The following is a 20,511-nucleotide window of genomic DNA, read 5'->3' as shown; positions in this document are numbered from 1 at the left end:
ACCAAAAACTAACAACAACAACAACAAAAAAAACCCCATAATGGCACAGAATAAACATTCACACTGCAAAAGATGACATTGGGCATAGCAAAGAAATACTCAAGCAATATATGATTTAAACTCTATAGCTCCAAGTCCAACAACTCTAGGCAGTGACAAGTCTCCAAGACCAATAATTCTAACCAGCAACAAGTCTCTGGAGTTCCAATTCCACCCCTCCACCTAGGCTACTCACAGTCCTGTAAAACTTCATCCAGGGCAGTTCTCCTTAGCAGTTCTCCTTAGCAGCCAACTCGTGGCCCCAGCATCTCCACCAGGCTTCCACTACAACCAGCAGTTTATCCTCATGGCTCCATCAGATCTCCACGCAGGCAACCAGCAAACCTGCTTCACATTGCCTATGGCCATTTCCAAAACACAAGACCACTTTGCAAACTCAATGACCCTCTCTTTCCTGCATTTCTTATACTCCAGTATACAAGGTAGGGTGCCAATTTGTTGATCCAGGGGGGAATAAAGCAGACTTTGAAGAACAGGACACTCCTTGAGCAGTCAGGCCCCTTCTAAAGAGTCTACATTCTTCCTGTTGCCCCAATGCAGGACAGCTGGCCCAGTCTCAAAGGTTGTAATCTCTCAATTGCTGCTGAGTGGGCAGCAATTTCAGCCCAAAGGTTTCATTTCTGTGCCATATTCCTCTGCTTATACCAGTACATTTCTACAAAAAGCAACCCTGCAAAAGTTCTCAGGGCACAGACATAACAGCAAGCCTCTCTAACAAACTGCTTTTAGCCCAGTCCAGGCAAAGCTCTTTCTCACTCTCATAAGCCAAACCTCATGGTCCATAGTTCTTACTACACTCATATCTTTCAACTCTGACCAGAATAGTCCATCAAGCTGTATTCACAGGACTGCAAGGCATCTCTTAGGTCAAGGTTTCAAATCTTTCCACATTCTTCTTCTTCTTCTTCTTCTTTTTTTTTTTTTTTTTTGAGGTAAGGTTTCATTCTAGTCTAGGTTGACCTGGAATTCACTCTGTATTCTCAGGGTGGCCTTGAACTCACAGCGATCCTTCTATCTCTGCCTCCCGAGTGCTGGGATTAAAGGCATGTGCCACCATGCCTGGATTTCCACATTCTTCTTGAAAGTCAGCTCCAAATGGCTAAAGCCACACAGTCAAGGGTCTAGCAGCAAATGACACCACTCCTCGGTACCAACTCTACTGTTGCAGTCAGGTTCACATTGCTGGCAGAAATCACCTGACCAAGAGCAACTTGTGGGAAAAAAGGGTTTATTGTGACTTTCTCAAGGGGAAGCTCCATCATGGCAGGGGAAAACGATGACATGACCAGAAGTGGACATCATCCCCTGGCCAAAATAAAGTGGACATCAGAAACAGGAGAGTGTGCCAAACACTGGCATGGGGAAACTGGCTATAACACCCATAAGACTGGTCCCCACAATACACCACCTCCAGGAGGCATTAATCCCCAAATTTCCATCAGCTGGAAACCTAGCATTCAGAACACCTAAGTTTATGGAGGACACCTAAATCAAACCACCACAGTAGTGTAGGTCAAGAGTCTTCACAAAATAGTCCCTTCTCACTATGGATCAAAGATCACTCCTACACTAATTCCAATAATTCAGTTTATTTGAACCTGTCCTATATGTTAGGGTCAGGCTGAGCCTGTGACATACTAGTGAACAGGAGACATATTCATAACTTCCAGTAGAGCTCTCTGAGGTCCTTAAATTCTTTCAATTTTATACTTCTTTTTAACATTCTATGTTTTATTTCATTTTCTATTTTACCTTTTCCTCTTAGGGTTCCTTACCTGAATCATAGTACACAGAAAACAATGTGAAATTAATTGCAAATAATAGATGTACTTTGTTCTTTCTCAGAACTGGCTTAAAAAAAGAACAAAGGTATTAAGATTTCTTGTGGGAAGTACCTCTTCTTTTTTGAATTATTTATTTATTTTTTAACAGATTATACTCTTTTATCCCCTCTCACCTGTTCCTTTTTTCCCTGGGGTTCTCCTCTGTGGGGTTATGGGATTTGCTGTGGGGTCATGAAGGCCTCAGTCAGCCCCAATGGGATAGTAAGGGCACCATGCCTCAGGGTATGCCCAACCACTTTATGGCTTTTGCAATCTTTCTACCTCCTCAAAGATTCCTTGTGGGCAGTACATTTTATAATGCTTTAATAAAGACAGAATTATATAAATAATTACACTAGTGAAATTAAAGTATATTTACATAGTGACATAAGACATAACTAATAATAGAACAATAACTATTTTTGCTAAAAATTTACTTAGTATAGGCACTATATGAAAATTATCTCTGAGTACTGAGACATAGCATTAGACTCATTTTCTCTCTCCCCCACCTTCTTCTATCCTTCTTTCCTCTCTTCTTTCTTCCTCTAGTACTAAAAATTAAACTAAGGGCCTTACTTTTGCTAAACAAGTGCTCTGCCATTGAGCTATCCTTCCAGCCCCTCTTTATATTTTATTTTGAGACAGGGTCTTACAGAGTCACTCAGGCTGGCCTTGAACTTACTGTGAAGTTTAGGAAGGTCTTGGACATGTACTCCTCCTGCCTCAACCTCCCTAGCAGCTGAGCCTGCAGCACCAGACCAAGCAAGACTTATTTTCTAACTGAGGAAAACTAGGACTCTGAGAGGTTAAAAGTGGTCCACTAAAGAAGTAAAGAGCAGAGATAAATCTGGGTATGATGACTCATGCCTATAATCCCAGCATTTGGGAGGCTGAGGCTCAAGGATTACCATGGATTTGAGTCTATCCTGAGCTACAGAGTGAGTTCCATTTTAACTTGGTCTACAGTGAGACCCTGCTACAAAAAAGTACCATTTCAATAGAGATAAGTGAATACACATTCTTAATTTATTTAAGTACATATGTATAACTAAAGTAGGAAGTCTTGGGCTGGAGAGATGCCTTAGCAGTTAAGGTGCTTGCCTGAGAAACCTAAGGATACATGTTGAACTCTCCAGGTCCCACATAAACGAGACACACAGTGATGCAAGCACGCAAGATTGCACATGCATACAAGGGGGCACATGTGTCTGGAGTTCAATTGTAGTGGCTGGAGGCCCTGGCATGACAATTCTCTCTCTTTCACTCACTCACTCACTCTCTCACATAAAAAAGGCAGTTTGTTAGGCTTGCCTCAAAACATACATATAAAATAAAGTACGAAGTCTTCATTCAAAATTCAATGGCCCTGATTTAAAAAGAATAAAGAACTTGAATATTATATTATCAAATTTAGGAAGAAATACAATTTTAATCTATCTACCTTAAATTACTATGACAAAGTCTTAACATTTTATTTCAAGAGCCATGGAATATCCACTGCATAAAGGCTGGACTCTGAATGATAAAGTAGTAAAGAATATTCTGAAGTACAAATGTAGAGAATCCTCATTTATAGGTTATTCTTATTCAAATTCATTGTATGGGTACAAAATGAAAAGAAGACTGAATTCACATTCTTTAGAAAGTACCACAAGACTGAAAAATAAACATACTGTGATTAGTGAGGTTTATGATCAAGGAATTCAATCTCCTAAAAGAGACTTAATGTGATAATCTATCCAGTTATTTTCAGAAGTAAGAAGAGGCTAAGAAAGTTTCACTCTAGAACCAGTGAGTATCCTTTGCTAAGTAGAAGAAACAATTATACTTAGCAAAACTGATGAGATTTTAGTGGAGTATTTTAATCACTAAGGAAAAGCTTTGATCAAGTTTAGACTCCATGAGCTGAGTTATAAATGAAAATGAGAGATGCCCAAGTAATATTCATACTTACTCATTACCCCAGTCCAGGCGCACGGTGATGTGCCGCTTAACCTCCCGCACCTGATCCTGTGTCAGGTGACCAGACAGTAGCTGCCTTCGCAGGTCAATAAGTTCATTCATCACATGGCGCAGTTTGTAGAAAAGATCTACTTTATGTTTCTGAAACGGTGTTTTTGGTGTTGGATAAAATATAAAAGGGATATGGAAAGGGAATGAAAAGAGAAAGAAAAATAGTTAAACTATGAAAAATGCTCATATCTCTGAACCCTAAAGGCAATGTAAAAAAGGAGCTTACTTAGAAACCTCAAAGTCTTTGGTTTCTACTATATTAACATCTATGTACAGTGTCATCTGACAAAGAAGCATAACTAATCTGGATCATGCAAATGCACCATCTCTACCCCATTCGGAACCACTAATTTCCCAGTAAATCAAAGTTACAAAGTTTAGTTAGAACAATAACTTACACAGTAGCCCAATGCTGTTTTCATTAACAGAAGCTATAATGTCCTTTACAGCAAAGGCTTCAATCATTCAGTAACATCTCTAGTTCCTCCAGGATAGTCCAATTGAAAGAGGGTGACTCATTTGCCCTATTTTGAAGCAACTAAGGTTGCAATATAAAGCTAGTCTCCAGAGTGAGATTCCTTTCTTGGTTTCTAGGCTTCATCTAGCTTTCTAATTAGCTTCTTTTAAACAGTGTGTATCCCTAGAGTAATAGATTTCTAGCCCTTTCAGCTTAATAAGGAGTGTTAACTTTACAAAAGTTAAGTAGAAGCATCATAATGAACTTAATTACATACATTATAGTGGTTATTACCTTACAAGTTAAAAAAAAGTTTAGCATAGATGCTTCAGTAAAACCAGTTATTCTTAAGAATATAAATTTTTTTTAATTTTTTTGTTTATTTTTATTTGAAAGTGATGGACAGAGAGAGAGAAAGAGGCAGATAGAGAGAGACAGAATGGGCACGCCAGGGCCTCTGGCCACTGCAAATGAACTCCAGACGCATGCGCCCCCTTGTGCATCTGGCTAACGTGGGTCCTGGAGAATCAAGCCTCGAACCAGGGTCCTTAGGCTTTACAGGCAAGCACTTAACCGCTAAGCCATCTCTCCAGCCCCTAAGAATATAAATGTAAAACTGAAATTCTAGTTCTCAGAAGTAAAATCTTAGGATCTTGTTTCTATTACAGAGAAGCACAATTTTGCATTACTGAAGTTCATGGACTATAAACAATCTATTAAGAATGCCTTTGAAGATTATCAACATGTAAGGCAGTATTAGTAAAATATCTATGTGGGATTTACTCTGAAAAAAGGCATTTGCCAAAATAAGCTTGATGCAAATAAAATTAAGTTTAAGGCAAAGTACAAATAGTAAAATCAACTCCTGTTTTCAGGTGGTAGTGATTTTGTAATTAAAATTTTTAGAACAACGTATTACATTAAAAGCATCTTATAGAGCATCTCAATTATTTTAAAATATGAGACCTTAGGAAATATACTTTAATTATATGAAATAACATCATTTTTCAGTTGATGAATAGATTAAGGAGTTTAAGCTCCTTGGTAAACAGTGCTTGTAAAATGGTGGAACTCAAGAATTTCTGCCACCTCAGAAAGCAACAAGGCCTAAGTAAGTGCATCACTTGGAAAATTGGAATCTTGAAGGTAAGGAATAAAGACAATGTGGTCTGTATCTGACCACATGCATTTCCTACTGGAGAAACAGAGGTCCTTTGGCTTTGGAAGCAAATACCTTAACTGCTAAGCAACCCCTGCAGCCCAGCATTTTGACATCTTATTCTTCAAAATAAATGAACACAAGACATCATATAATAAAGAAATCTTTTTTGGGACTTCCAGTTAAGATAGCAGCATAGGAACCATGCCAAAGAAGCCTAGAGAAGGAAAAGCAAAATATATTCTTCTACTAAAAAGTGAAGGTTCATAAAAAAATTATCAACCACAACAGAGAAGTAGGAAAGATCCAGGGCGTCTAGAGACCATAGAAGCAGGCAGAAGTGGCTCTAGTAGCAGCACCAGGTTCCAGTGTCTTTCCATTTCTACTTTATTTATTTTTTTGAGATAAAGACAGGACAAAAAGAAGAGAAAATTCTAGACCAATCTCCCTCATGAATATAGATGCAAAAATTCTGAACAAAATATTGGCAAAGAGAATACAATAATATATCAAAAAGATCATTCACCCTGACCAAGTAGGTTTTGTTCCAAAGATGCAATGTTGGCTCATCATATGCAAACTGATAACTACATAAAGGAACTAAAGGACAAAAATCACATGATTATCTCAATAGATGCAGAAAAGGCATTTGACAAAGTCCAACATCCCTTCATGATAAAAGCCCTACAGAAACTTGGAATAAAAGGAACATATCTCAACATAATAAAAACTATTTATGACAAACCTACAGCCAGCCTAATACTAAATAGGGAAGAACTTGCAGCTTTTCCACTAAACTCAGGAACAAGACAAGGGTGTCCACTGTCCCCACTTTTATTTAATATAGTACTGGAAGTCTTAGCTATAGCAATAAGGCAAGAGACATTCATAAAAGGGATACAAATTGGAAAGGAAGAGATCAAATTATTCTTATCTGCAGATGATATGATCCTATACATAAAGTACCCGAAATACTTGACCAACAAACTGTTAGAGCTGTTAAACACTTTAAGTAAGGTAGCAGGAAACAAACTAAACACACAGAAATCAGTACTATATACAAGCAACAAACATGTGGAGGATGAAATCAGAGAATCTCTCCTATTCACAATTGCCTAAAAAAAAAAAAAAAAAAAGTACCTTGGAATAAACCTAACCAAAGAAGTGAAGGATCTCTACAATGAAAACTTTAAAACATTCAAGCGAGAAATTGCAGAAGACACTAAGAAATGGAAAGACATCCAATGTTCTTGGATTGGGAGAATCAATATTGTGAAAATGGCAATCTTACCAAAAGCAATCTATACATTTAAAGCAATCCCCATTAAATTTCCAATGACATTCTTCACAGAAATAGAAAAAAAAAATCCTAAAATTCATATGGAAACACAAAACCCCTCGAATAGTCAAAACAATTTTGAGCAACAAAAGTAAGGCTGGTGGCACCACCATACCTGATTTTAAGCTACATTACAAAGCCACAGTAACCAAAACAGCATGATATTGACACAAAGACAGACATGTAGATCAATGGAATAGAGCACAGAACCCAGATGTTAATCCAGGCAGCTACAATCATCTGGTTTTTCACAAAAATGACAAAAAAATTCATTGGAGCAAACACAGCCTCTTCAACAAGTGGTACTAGGAAAACTGAATCTATATGTAGAAGGATGAAAATAGATTCTTGTCTTTTCTCCATGCACAAAAATTAGATCCAAATGGATTAGGGACCTTAATATCAGACCTAAAACTCTGAAACTGCTAGAGGGAAAAAGTAGGAGCAACCCTTCAACATACTGACACAGGCAATGACTTTCTGAGTATAACCACTAATCAACCACTGGGACCTCATTAATTACAATTTCAGAGCAAAAAGGACAAAGAGATAATCTTAAACATTTTTAGGGATAATAAGTAGTAAACTAAAGGTAGAACTAGAATGACATTGTAATGGCATGACAAGAATATCTTAGCAATACTGGCAAATGGAGAATAATAAAGCAATGCTTTGAAAATTCTGTGTACATGTGTACAGATATATTTAGTTCTTTTGTTTGAGATAGAGTCTCACTATATAGTCCATACTGACCTCCAACCCTTGATCGATCCTCCTGCCTCAATCCACTGATTATAAGGATAAACTACCACATCTTGATAGAATTCTCTATCTTAAAAGGAATTAAACCAAAATATAAATCACAGATAGGGTAAACTAAATTAATTTTAAATATGCAAAATCTTTTTTTTGTTTTGTTTTTTGAGGTAGGGTTTCACTCTAGTTCAGGCTGACATGGAATTCACTATGTAGTCTCAGGGTGGCCTTGAACTTACAGTGATCCTCCTACCTTTGCCTCCTGAGTGCTGGGATTAAAGGTGTGCACCACTACGCCTAGCTAAATATGCAAAATCTTAATTTCTTTCTTTTGTATACATTTGTCAGCAAAGTGTTTTGCCAAATGAAGAAATCAGCCAAAATTAAGGCAAAGGTGCTTTAATCTAAGACAGGAATCTAAGAAAGAAGCAAAGAAAATATTCATGACAAATTTTAATAAAGAAGGTGACAGGGCTCCACACAGGATATAACTGAAAAAATTATGCTGATAAAATACCAATGTATATGATCATACTCAAAGGACATGCTCATTTCTGTGAAGAGGTTGAGGTATAGAAAACAAGAAATAAGACAAAACTGAGAAACAGTCATGAATTAAAAAGTTATGTAAGTAATGAAATGCAACTTTAGTTCATTAAATGTAAAAGCAGTTACACAGGCATAGTAATACCCGAATATTAACTCAAAAAAAAAAGGTGATACATTTTAGAAATACAGAGAAAAGTAAAGCAAAAGGATGCTGTGAATAGAGCAAAGAGACAACCTACAGAATGGGAGAAAATCTTTGCCAGCTATATATCTGACAGAGGATTAATATCCAGAATATACAAAAAAATTTTAAAAAATAGAACAACAAGAAATCAAACAACCCAATTAAAAAATAGGCTATGGAACTAAATAGAGAGTTCTCAAAAGAAGAAATACAGATGGCATATAAACATTTTAAAAAGTGTTCTACATCCTTAGCCATTAGGAAAATGCAAACTAAAACTACTTTGAGATTCTATCTCACTCCTGTCAGAATGGCTATCATCAAGAAAACAAATGACAATAAATGTTGGTGGGGATACAGAAAAAGGGAAACCCTTCTACACTATTGGTGGAAATGTTGTCTGGTACAGCCATTGTGGAAATCAGTGTGGAGGTTCTTAAGACAGCTAAAAATAGATTCACCATATGACCCAGTAGAGTACTCCTAGGCATATATCATTTTATTGTTACAGTCAGGTTCCCATTGCTGGTAGAAATCACCCAACCAAGAGCAGCTTGTGGGGAAAAGAGGCTTATTTTGGCTTACAGGCTCAAGGGTAAGCTCCATGATGGCAGGGGAAAATGACGGCATGAGCAGAAGGTGGACATCACCCCCTGGCCAACATAAGGTGGACCATAGCAACAGGAGAGTGTGCCAAGCACTGGCACCAACAATACACTGTCTCTAGGAGGCTTCAATTTCCGATTGGCATCAGCTGGGAACCTAGCATCCAGAACACCTAAGTTTATGGGGGACACCTGAATCAATCCACCATAGGGCATGAATAATCAGAATTTAATTTTCATTTTTCTCAAATAAGGAGATAATTAAATCAAAACTACAGTACAAAAAGCATATCCATTAAGAGACTATATTTAGATAGCTGGAGAGATAGCTTAGCAGTTGCAGTGTTTGCCTGTGAAGCCTAAAAATTCATGTTCGAATCTCTAGGTCCCATGTAGCCAGATGCACAGTGATGCAAGCACAAAATATCACACATGGGCACAAGGGGACACATATGTCTGGAGTTCGTTCACAGTGGCTGAAAGGCCCTGGCACACCCATTCTCTCTCTATCTGTCTCTCTCTCTCCCTTCCCTCTTTCTCTCAAAAATAAAATAATAAAAAAGAATATTACTTTAAAATGTAAAATATTAAAGAAATAGTTAAAAGAGCTGGGAAAAATTAATTTAGGCAAGGATCAGGAATGTGAGTAGATGGTGCCTGGACCTGATTTTTAATTAAATGCCTAGCAGTCTTCAATGTATAACTTAAAACCCCATATGTGCATGTATCTTTAGCTTTTTTGTATGTGCATGTGTAGTACATGTGATGTGTGTGTGCAGAGGGCAGAGAATATGGGATGCCCTCTTCTATTGCTCAGCCACATATTTTTGAGATGGAGTCTCTCTTTGATCCCAGAGCTTCAGTTTTCAAAAGCTCCAGCAATTCTCCGGTCTCTGCATTACCTGCAGGACTGGGGTTCCACAGGCATGCATGGCCACACTCAGCTGTTTATGTAAGTGCTTTGGAATTGAACTTAGCTGGTCTCAGACTTTCTCATGTTAGCACAACAAGCCCTCTTAATCACTAAGACATCTCCCTAGGCCCTCTTCTGCTTTCTTAAAAGATGAAATTGGGGCTGGAGAGATGGCTTAGTGGTTAAGCACTTGCCTGTGAAGCCTAAGGACCCCGGTTCGAGGCTCGGTTCCCCAGGTCCCACGTTAGCCAGATGCACAAGGGGGCGCACGCATCTGGAGTTCGTTTGCAGAGGCTGGAAGCCCTGGCGCGCCCATTCTCTCTCTCTCCCTCTCTCTGTCCTTCTCTCTGTGTCTGTCGCTCTCAAATAAATAAATAAAAATTTTTTAAAAAAAAGATGAAATTGAATAACCCCTACCATAAAAGGCTTCCCCTCATGCCCCACACCAAGTGGGCTGTTATCGGACACAGTGAAGGAGAATCTGAATCTAGCCTCCACTGCATTTTACGTATTAATAAATGAAAGTAGCAAAACCTGTTTCCATGCAATGATCCTCTGTCAGAATCAACACAAAAGCTAGACTGTTTATATGTCTCATTCTTACAGCAGAGAGGAATGAAATGCATTCCACAGATGAAGGTGGCCCAGGAGAAGGCTTAGTTACTTGACTACAGCATAGAATCTGTCACACTGCTACAGTAAGGAAAAAGAAAGGCAGAAGGTACATATTTACACACAAGTTGTCTAGAAATGCAGCAGTTGTCCTTTCACACAGGACATATTCCAGTGGTACCCAAGAGTTCCCTATTGAAAGTCTGTGTTATGCTAAGTCCTAGATTTTTCTAGCCCTCTTAAATGACTCCCTTACCTTCTAGGGGGAAAATCTGGGGCCCTTAAATGAATTTATAAACAACTCACTTTTGCAGTTTCCAAGAGCACTTCTCAAGTTTATTATTATGAAAGACAACACAAGAATATTTCCTGCCTTTCTACTACTGTTTCTTGCTTTGGAGCTTTTCTTTAATAATAGTACATAGTGGGTAAAAATACCAGATCTAGAGTCAGAATGCTTTGTTTACTATCTCAATTCTTCCCACTATAGTGCTCTGAGCAAATTTACTAACCTCTCTAACCTTTGTGGTGTGCCTTGGTTTCTCTCTCTCTCTCTCCCTCTCTCCCTCTCTCTCTCTCTCTCTCTCTCTCTGTGTGTGTGTGTGTGTGTGTGTGTGTGTGTGAGAGAGAGAGAGAGAGAGAGAGAGAGAGAGAGAATGTATATACATACATGAGTACATATTGTATGAATGACACAGACAGAGAGTGCAAGAGAGAGAAATTATATCTACCTAGGGTTAATAAAGTACAGCTTTTTTTCTTTAAAAAAGAAATACTGATATTAAGTCAAAGACCTGAACCAAACAGGTTACTGTCAAGTCTTGTTATACAATAAAGCATTTTTAGTTAAGATATCATATATATATGAGTGTGAAATATATATATTCAAATATAATCATATGTTAATACAAAAACACAACTCTATTTCAAAGGGAATAAGTGATAAGTTTATTCTAGAGCCAAATATGAGCAACTATTACCCAAATACCATTTTCCAACATAAGATTCATGAAGGTTTTATAGTAACAGAACAAAAGGAGGTCATAAATCAAGGCAGCTTTAAAATACATTGGTAGAGATAATAGGTAGGCAGGTTATAGCAAAGTGGGGAAATCTTTCCTATAGGCCTCAGGTACTATCTGATGACATTTTTTAGCCTTTGGTTTGGTGGAAGTTAGTGGTCAGTTAGTTACATTACAAAAGGACTTATTTAATAGTTACAAAGATGGATGCTAAGTCAAACACAAGTGCAATGAATGACTATTAAGGGGGCTAAATAAAGCCCAAGATAATTTGGCTTGGAACATTCCAACTCCTACAATTTAGAAGTTTTAGTCTATCAGTTTTGTAGAATCGCTGACACAAATAGAGCTTTCTACTGGGAACTTTGGTTCACAATCCAATATTTGATGGTTAACTTTATGTGTTAATCTGAAGGCTAATGGAAAACCAGAAAACTCACAGAACAGTTCTGGATGCTTCTGGAAGAGATGAGCATATGGAACCAATAGTGTGAGTAAAGAAAATCATCTCTCTAATATGGTTGGGCATCACCCAATCCACCTAGGCACTGAATAAAACTAAAAGGCATAGGAATAACAATCTCCTATCTCTGCTTGATATGATACATCTTGTCTCGTACTTGTACATCAGAAACTCCCAGTTCTGGGGCTTTTAGTCTTAGATCAGGTCTAGGGATGTAGTTCAATGGTAGAGTACTTGCCTAGCATATGTATGACCTCAGGTTCATTCCCAAGCACTGAAAAAGCAAACAAAAGATCCAAGCCAGATCTTTTCTATCATCTACTCCTCAATTCATCTGTCTCTCAATTCTCAGGCCTTCAGACTCAGTATACTTCCAGCATTCCTGCTTCTCTAACACTAAGCTGTCAGGCCAGAGGGCTGTGGGCACCATGTAAGCCAATTCATATGCTAACTTCTTTCATATACCCATACCCGCATCCTATTGGCTCTGTTTCTTTGGAGAATACTTATTTGCTATAATTCTGAAAATTTCATATATCAATGATATAGCTGATACTAAGTGCAAAGAGCATTAGTTTTAAGTCACATGAAACAGAATACTATTTAATTTTTCTGATCTTCAGATTTTTGTTTATAGTAAAATATATAATTATGTTTATAAATAAATATGTATGTTTGAACAAATTTAAGGATTAAGATGCACAATGAAAAATATTGTTTAGGGCTGGAGAAATGGCTCAGTGGTTAAGCGCTTGTCTGTGAAGCCTAACGACCCCGGTTTGAGGCTCGATTCCCCAGGATCCACGTTAGCCAGATGCACAAGGGGGCGCACACATCTGGAATTCGTTTGCAGTGACTTGGGGCCCTGGCATAACCATTCTCTCTCCCTCCCTCCTTCCCTCTCTCTCTCTCTCTCTCTCTCTCTCTCTCTCTCTCTCTCTGTTGCTCTTAAATAAATAAATAAAAATAAAACAAAAAAAATACTGTTTGGAAACCACTATTTTAAATTATCTACAACATAAGCAAGTTTATCCAGCCATATACATTGTTCAAATAGTCATTCTGAATTCCCTCTAATATTTTGTAATTTGTAGGATGGTAGAGAGGGTAGAACAACTAACTCTATTTCATTCCATTGGAGCAGTTGCATTTTTAGTTTAAATCTTTAATATATTTTGACTTCATTTTTGTGCAGGTTGTAAGATAAGGCCAATTTTTATTCTTCTGAGTGTTAGAGATCTTTTATGCATACTTATGATTCTGAGGATTGCTGAGTTTGGAACAGAAACTACACTGTATCTGTAGACTGCTTTGGGCACTATGGGTGTTTTTAATATCAGTTCTTTCTAGGTGTTGATATGGCATACCTTTCTACTTACTCGTTCAGATTTAATTTCCTTCAGCAATGTTTTGGTTTTCAGTGAATATCTTTTAATTCCTTGGTTAGTTCTATTAAGTGTTTTATTATTTTTTATCCTAATGTAAGTGGGATAATTTTCTTAACTTACCTTTCAGGTAATTTTTTTTTTCTTTGAGATATGGTCTCACTCTAGACCAGGCTGACTTGGAACTCACTTTGTAGCCAAGGCTGGCCTCAGTCTCATGGTGATCATCCTAACTCAGTTTTGAAAATGCTACGATTATAGGCATAAACCAGCATGCTCAGCCCAGATAGATTTTTGTAGAAATGCAACTAATTGTTGAATGTTGACTTTCTGTCTTGTAACTTTACTGAACTTGTTTATTAGTTCTAACAGTGTGTGTGTGTGTGTGTGTGTGTGTGTGTGTGTGTGTGCATCTGTGTATAAATATCTTATATTTTACAAATAAAATAGTGTTTTCTGGAAACAGATAATTTTCCTTCATTTCCTGCCTGGAATGTCTTTTATCTTTTATCTATTTGTCCTGGTTTGGACTTTTAATACTATGCTGAACAGAAGTTAGAAAAGTAAGCACCCTTATACTATTCCTAATCTTAAAAGAAAGGCCCAATTTTATTACCACAAAGCACATTAAAGGTCATGTGTGGGCTTTTCACGTATGACCTTTATTATGTTTAAGTACATTCAATGTATACTTAATTTATTGAAAATTTTCATCATGAAGGGGTTTTGGATTTTATGGAAAGCTTTTCTAACTTACTGAGTTTATCATAATTTTTATCCTTCATTCTACTAATATAGAATTATACATGGATCAATTTGTATAAATTGAATAACCTTTGCATCCAGAGGATAAATACTTCTTGGTCATGCTGCCTGACCCTTTAATATATTTTTGTAATTCAGATCATCAATATATTACTATTGAGGATTTTTATATCTATGTTTGTCAAGGATAATAATATGCAGTTTTCTTATGGAGTAGCTCTGAGTTTGACATTATTGTCATGCTGGTCTTATGAGTTTAGACATGTTGTTGTAACCAGCATCTAATGTGCACTATTCACTACTTTACCAAAGAATCAGGAGACCAAGAATTGGTATAAGAAAATGGGTTTATTTACAATTGTGGCAAGAACTGGAGAGATTAAAAATCTCAATTTCCTTTCACCTTGCTTATAGTAATGTTACAATTTATAGAAAAGCTTAAATAAAAGCTAAGAAATATACATGTGTAGATTTATCTGTGAGATAAGATAATCTTTTTCTCAGAAAAATCATTTTTTTTCAAGGTAGGGTCTCACTCTAGCCCAGGCTGACCTGGAGTTCTCTGGGTATTCTCAGGGTGGTCTCAAACTCACAGCACAAAGCAGCTCATATATTTGGAGTTCATGTGTAGTGGCTAGAGGCCCTGTCACACCCATTTTCTCTCTGTCTCTGCCTGTCTGTCTCTCTGCTTGCAAACAAATAAGTTAAAATAAAAATATTTTAAATATATATTTTAATAATATTTTGGGAATAATTATATATTCAAGAAAAATAATACATTAAATACGTTAGAACAAGTGCCCATATTTATTCTAATGTAAGTGTGGAAAAACAAGGATAGGGCATAAGAAATAAAGGATATATGTACATGTGTAAAACTAAATAAATCATATGCTTCTAAAATACCATGCCAGCACAAGCATAGGCTAGATGCATTCATTCTAAAAGGAAAAAATGGTGATACTTTTCAAACAAGTCTAATGCCCTAGAAAGGCAAACCCTGTGGGTTCTAAAGCTCAGCTTTATTCTTTTCCTTCTAAGTCCTAATAAAAGAGCAGAGCTTTCATGCAATATTGCAATTTTGAAAAGAAAGACTTCGAGAGGCTAAGGTAGGAGGATCGCTGTGAGGCTGAGGCCAACCTGCAACTACAGAGTGAGTAGCAGGTCAGTCTGGGCTAGAATAAGACACTACCTAAAAAACAAAACAAAACAAAAAAAAACAGATGGACTTCAAACTCTTCCCTCTGTCCACTTCTATCATTACTCAGTTCCTAGTTAGGTATTTATTATAAGCCCCTCATTCCTGCAGCCAAAATTTTTACTGGTCAGGATTCTGCAGAGTAACAGAAGTACTGCTACATACCTAGAATAGGCAATTATTATAAATTACTGGCTCATGCAATCACAGTAGTTGAGAAGTAAAGTCTGCCATGGTTATAGCACCAATTTGAGTTCAAAGACCAGTACATCAAGAATGCAAAAGCAGGAGGCCAATCTCCCAGGTTAGGCATGAGGGAGAAGGGAGAGTTCTATGAGTTCTTCCTTCTTCTGTCCATTTGTCCCATTTAGGCCCTCAACAGAGTAAAATAAAGCCCACATACAACAGGGAGGAAAGCCTGCTTTACTCAGTCTATACCAATTCAAATACTAGCCTTCTCTGAAAACACCTACACAGTCTCAAAAATAATGTTTGTCCAAATACCTAGATATCACCTGTTCCAGTCTAGTTGGCACAGAAAATCAACCTTCATATAAGGTATTTACAACTCTGCTATGAACTAAACACTGCTTTTATTACAAGCTCCCAAGTGTGTGTGTGGGGGGGGACATTTATTTATGTCTGAAGTATTTAAGGATGATAGTCTCATTTTTATTTTATATTTATGCATGTATGTAAGTATTTTACTGTCCCCAAGGCCATAGTTAGCACTTAAGTTAGGCCTGGCCTTTGAATTACCTTTTCTTGGGGTCAGTGACTTGCCTGGTACAATGAATTCCATCCCAACTTAAGCTTTTTTCTTTTACCCTCAACATATACCTGTTATGGGACTCCTAACTCTGATGAACATTTGTTAAGCTTTGAAAGCTTTATTGCTTTGCTCAAGAGTCAAGAGTAGTTAAGTCATAGTTGTTTGTTGGTTCAAAGTTCAAAAATACATTTGGATCAGAAATTTGGTAACATGAAATGATATAAAATGGCATGAAAATCAAATTTCTCTTAAGCAATACTGCTACTATGAAGGATAAAACAACATGTATATAATGAAGTAAAAAAGAAGCAATAACACAAGATTAATAAGGGTCTGGGTTCCCTGCACAGACAGTGTGAAAATTTTCCAAATCTCTCAAAAAAGAGGTCCATCCAGATACAAGAAGCCCAAAGAACACCAAAGAGACAGGACTAAAGAAGAAACTCTTCCAGACACATCATAGTTAAAACTCTTAATGAAAACAAAGAGAGTGTGAAAAGCAGCAAGAGAGAAACAATTCACAACATACAAAGGCAACCCTATCAGAATTACGTCAGATTTCTCAGTGGAAACCCTGAAAGCCAGAAGGGCCTGGAATGGAACACTTCAAAGTCTGAAAAACTATGGCTTCTAACCCAAGGTACTCTACCCAGCAAAAGTATTCCTTATGATAGATGGTGAAAAAAAAAATACTTTCCATGAAAAAAAAATCAACTCTATGATTATATGAATACAAAGCCAAACCTACACAGAATACCTAAGGGAATACTCCACACAGAACAGTCAAACAACCAATCGCAAGAGCCAACAAGAAGATCACAATAACCAAAATAGACCAGGCTCAAAATAGTACAAAACACAAGAAAGTGCAAAACCTCATAAAATACCTCATCATGACAGGGATTAATTCAAACCTCACAGTAATAACCTTAAATATTAATTAATGGTAACCCATCCAAAGACACAGGTTATCAGGATAGATAAAAAACTAAACCCTTTTATGCACTGTCTTCAAGAAACCCACCTCACCACTGAAGATAGACAACTCCTCAAGGTGAAAGGTTGGAAAATGATATTCCAAGCAAATGGAAATAAAAATAAACAAGCAGGTGCTGCTATGTTAATATTTGATAAAGTAGACTTCAAACCAAACCTAATCAAAAAGGACAAAGAAGGCCACTTCTTACTCATTAAGGGAATGATCCAACATGAGCACATCACAATCATAAATATATATGCACCAACTACAGGTGCACCACTGTTTATAAAACAAAATCTACTCGACAAGAAAACAGAAATGAACACCAACACCATCATAGTTGGAGACTTCAATACTCCTTTATCATCAACAAACAAATTATTCAAGCAGAAAATCAACACAGAAGTAACAGAGATCAACAATAACACAGATCAACTAGACCTAATGGATATCTACAGAACTTTCCACCCCAATTTTACAGAATACATATTATTTCCAGCAGCCCATGGAACCTTCTCCAAACTTGACCATATATTAGACCATAAAGCATGTCTCTACAAAGTCAGGAAAATTGAAGTAACTTCCTGCATCATATCAGATCACAATGCTTTAAAGCTAGAAATTAACAAAAGACACATCAAGAACTCCACCAGCTCTTGGAGACTAAACAACACACTTTTAAACAATGAGTGTGTCATGGAAGAAATAAAAAAAGAAATTATAAAATTCCTAAAATTGAATGATAATGAAAACACAACCTACCAAAACTTATGGGACACAATAAAGGCAGTCTTAAGGGGACAATTCATAGCCCTAAATGCCTTCATTACAAAGACAGAGAGATCCCAAATTAATAACCTGGCTATTCACCTAAAAGCACTGGGAAAACAAGAAGGATCCAATGCAAAGAGTTCCAGATGGCCAGGCGTGGTGGGGCACGCCTTTAATTCCAGCACTCAGGAGGCAAAGGTAGGAGGATCACCTTAAGCTCAAGGCCACCCTGAGACTACACAGTGAATTCCAGGTGAGCCTGGGCTAGAGTGAAACCATGCCTCAAAAAAACAAAAAACAAACAACAAAAAAAAAGAGCTCCAGATGGAAAGAAATAATCAAGATTAGAGCAGAAATTAATGAATTAAAAACTATGAAAACAACTATAAAATCAATGAAACAAAGAGCTGGTTCTTTGAAAAAATAAAGAAGATCGACAAACCCCTGGCCAAATTGATCAAGCAATAAAAGAGAAGCCTCAAATTAACAAAATCAGAAATGAAAAAGGAGAGGTCATACCAGACATCAACTAAATTGGAAGAATCATGAGGGCATACTTCCAAAACTTTTACTCCACAAAATTAACTAATCTGGAAGCAATGGATGAATTCCTACACACATACTACCTACCAAAACTAAACTCAGAGCAGATTTATCTCCTAAACAAATCTATCACATCCTTGGAGATTGAAAATGTAATCAAAAACTTTTCAAAAAAGAAAAGTCCAAGACAAGATGGCCGAATTTTATCAAAACCTTCTTTGAAGAACTGAAACCAATTTTTATCAAACTGTTCTGTATAATCAGAGACCAGGGAATCCTCCCTGACTCCTTTTATGAAGCTAGCATCACCCTAATACCAAACTAGACAGGGATGCAACAAGGAAAGAAAACCATAGGCCTATATCCCTAATGAACTTAGATGCAAAGATCCTGAACAAAATCCTTGCAAACCAAATTTAACAACACATCAAAAGTATTATCCACCTTGATCAAGTAGACTTCATTCCATGGATGCAGGGATGGTTTAACACATGGATATTGGTCAATATAATACACCACATAAATAAACTTAACCATAAGACCATATGATCATCTCAATTGATGCAGAAGCCTTTGACAAAATACACCACCACTTCATGATCAGAACACTGGAAAGAATAGGCATGGAGGGTTTATATCTCAACACAATAAAGGCTATATATAAAGCTCATAAAGCTCAAATAATACTCAAATGGGGAAAAACTCAAGGAGTTCCCACAGAAAGACAGGGGTGCCCACTCTCACCACTGCTCTTCAACATAGTACTAGAAGTACTAGAAGAATAGGAGAAAGAAATAAAAGGGATTCAAATTAGAATGGATGTAATCAAGTTAGCCCTATTTGCAGATGACATGACCCTATATATAAGCGACCTGAGATTCTCCATCTCAAAACTTCCTCCAGCCACTGCACTCAAACTCCAGACGCATGAACCACCTTGTGCGCATACGCAACCTTGCACAATTGCATCACCTTGTGTATCTGGCTTACGTGGGACCTAGTGAGTATTCCTTGACCCTCCTAGCCCTTACTTTCCACATGGGCTCTTGATCCCTTCCAGCTCCCCACATGGCAGGAGCTCCTTGAACTTCCTTTTCTCTTTTCTTCCTAAGCTTTTTTTTCCCAGATCCCTATCTGATTACATGGACTCCTGAACTACACGTGGCCCACATGGGATTTTGGGCTCCCTGTGTTGTACTTCTCCCCACTTTGTTTCCCCTTTCCACACTCCTTTGTAAAATCTGAATAAAATGTGGTATTTTAAAAATCAAAAAAATTTTCAAATACATATACACAAAAGATAAGTATATTATAATTTGTTCCTGTCTTAGCACTGCCTAGATGTTTCAATGAAATGAATAATTCATATAAAATGGAGTTTTTCATTTAAAAGATTTATAAATAATAGTCAACAAGTGAATTTGTTCACTTAAATTGGTTTAAATTTCTTAAGATGGAAACCATGAAATCAAAATAATAGATATCGTGTAAGAACCCCAAGAGCTCTTTCCATCCTCTTTTCTCCCTCTTCTCACCTGGTCATGCCCAGACTACATCTGGGATTTTGGAATCACCTCCTGTTACAATAATTGAGGATACTTCTGGAATAAGACAGAATGCTACCTCCTCACGACCCTTACCTCAGCATGTTACTCAAGACCCCTTCCTCCCAAGACAGTTTCCCTCTCTTCCTCTCTTGGGCTCTCAAGATCCTTCCCTGCTATGTGCCTCCTCTCTTTCTGTCCTCTATCCTCTATCTCTCTCTTTCTCTAGGGTCCTATGCCCACCCCTCTCTTCCTATGGCTTCAGATCCTATCAGTTTCTTCTGGTGTTAAAATCTTGAGGAACAGTGAGTTGGCCAGGGAGAACCATGAGCTTCCCAAAACAATGTAGGCCATTACCAAAACACTTGATTACCTGCCAAAGCTAAAAGGTAAGACCCTATTGCTAAGACACCATAGGCTGCAGTCACAGGACATTAAATAACCATCCTGGGACCAAAAGGGAAACTAGCTCCCTCCTGGCTAGCTCTCAGAGTCCTGGAAAGTACTACAGGAGCTGCTGGAAGAAAATGATCACCAATAGCATGAATAAGCAGGGGACCCTACAGACTAAGAAATCAACCAGCTGGACAAGAAGC

At 37.4% G+C, this 20,511-nt stretch overlaps 1 protein-coding gene across 6 annotated transcripts in view; it reads right to left on the bottom strand.

Moving 5' to 3' along the window:
* Nucleotides 1-20,511, bottom strand: part of Dock3 (dedicator of cytokinesis 3) — a 455,655-nt gene that overhangs the window by 234,225 nt on the left and 200,919 nt on the right. For 5 of the 6 annotated variants that reach the window (XM_045136510.1, XM_045136514.1, XM_045136511.1 and 2 more), the window contains exon 6: nucleotides 3,841-3,989. The exons of the other annotated variant lie outside the window; for it this stretch is intronic. In XM_045136510.1, the coding sequence (XP_044992445.1) occupies nucleotides 3,841-3,989 (149 nt within the window). The remainder of the gene's footprint in view (nucleotides 1-3,840; nucleotides 3,990-20,511) is intronic. 6 annotated transcript variants of the gene reach the window in all.

The sequence above is a fragment of the Jaculus jaculus genome, chromosome 17 (genome assembly GCF_020740685.1).
Source record: "Jaculus jaculus isolate mJacJac1 chromosome 17, mJacJac1.mat.Y.cur, whole genome shotgun sequence".
Taxonomy (NCBI): domain Eukaryota; kingdom Metazoa; phylum Chordata; class Mammalia; order Rodentia; family Dipodidae; genus Jaculus; species Jaculus jaculus.
This window is presented reverse-complemented; position numbering and strand designations above follow the sequence as displayed.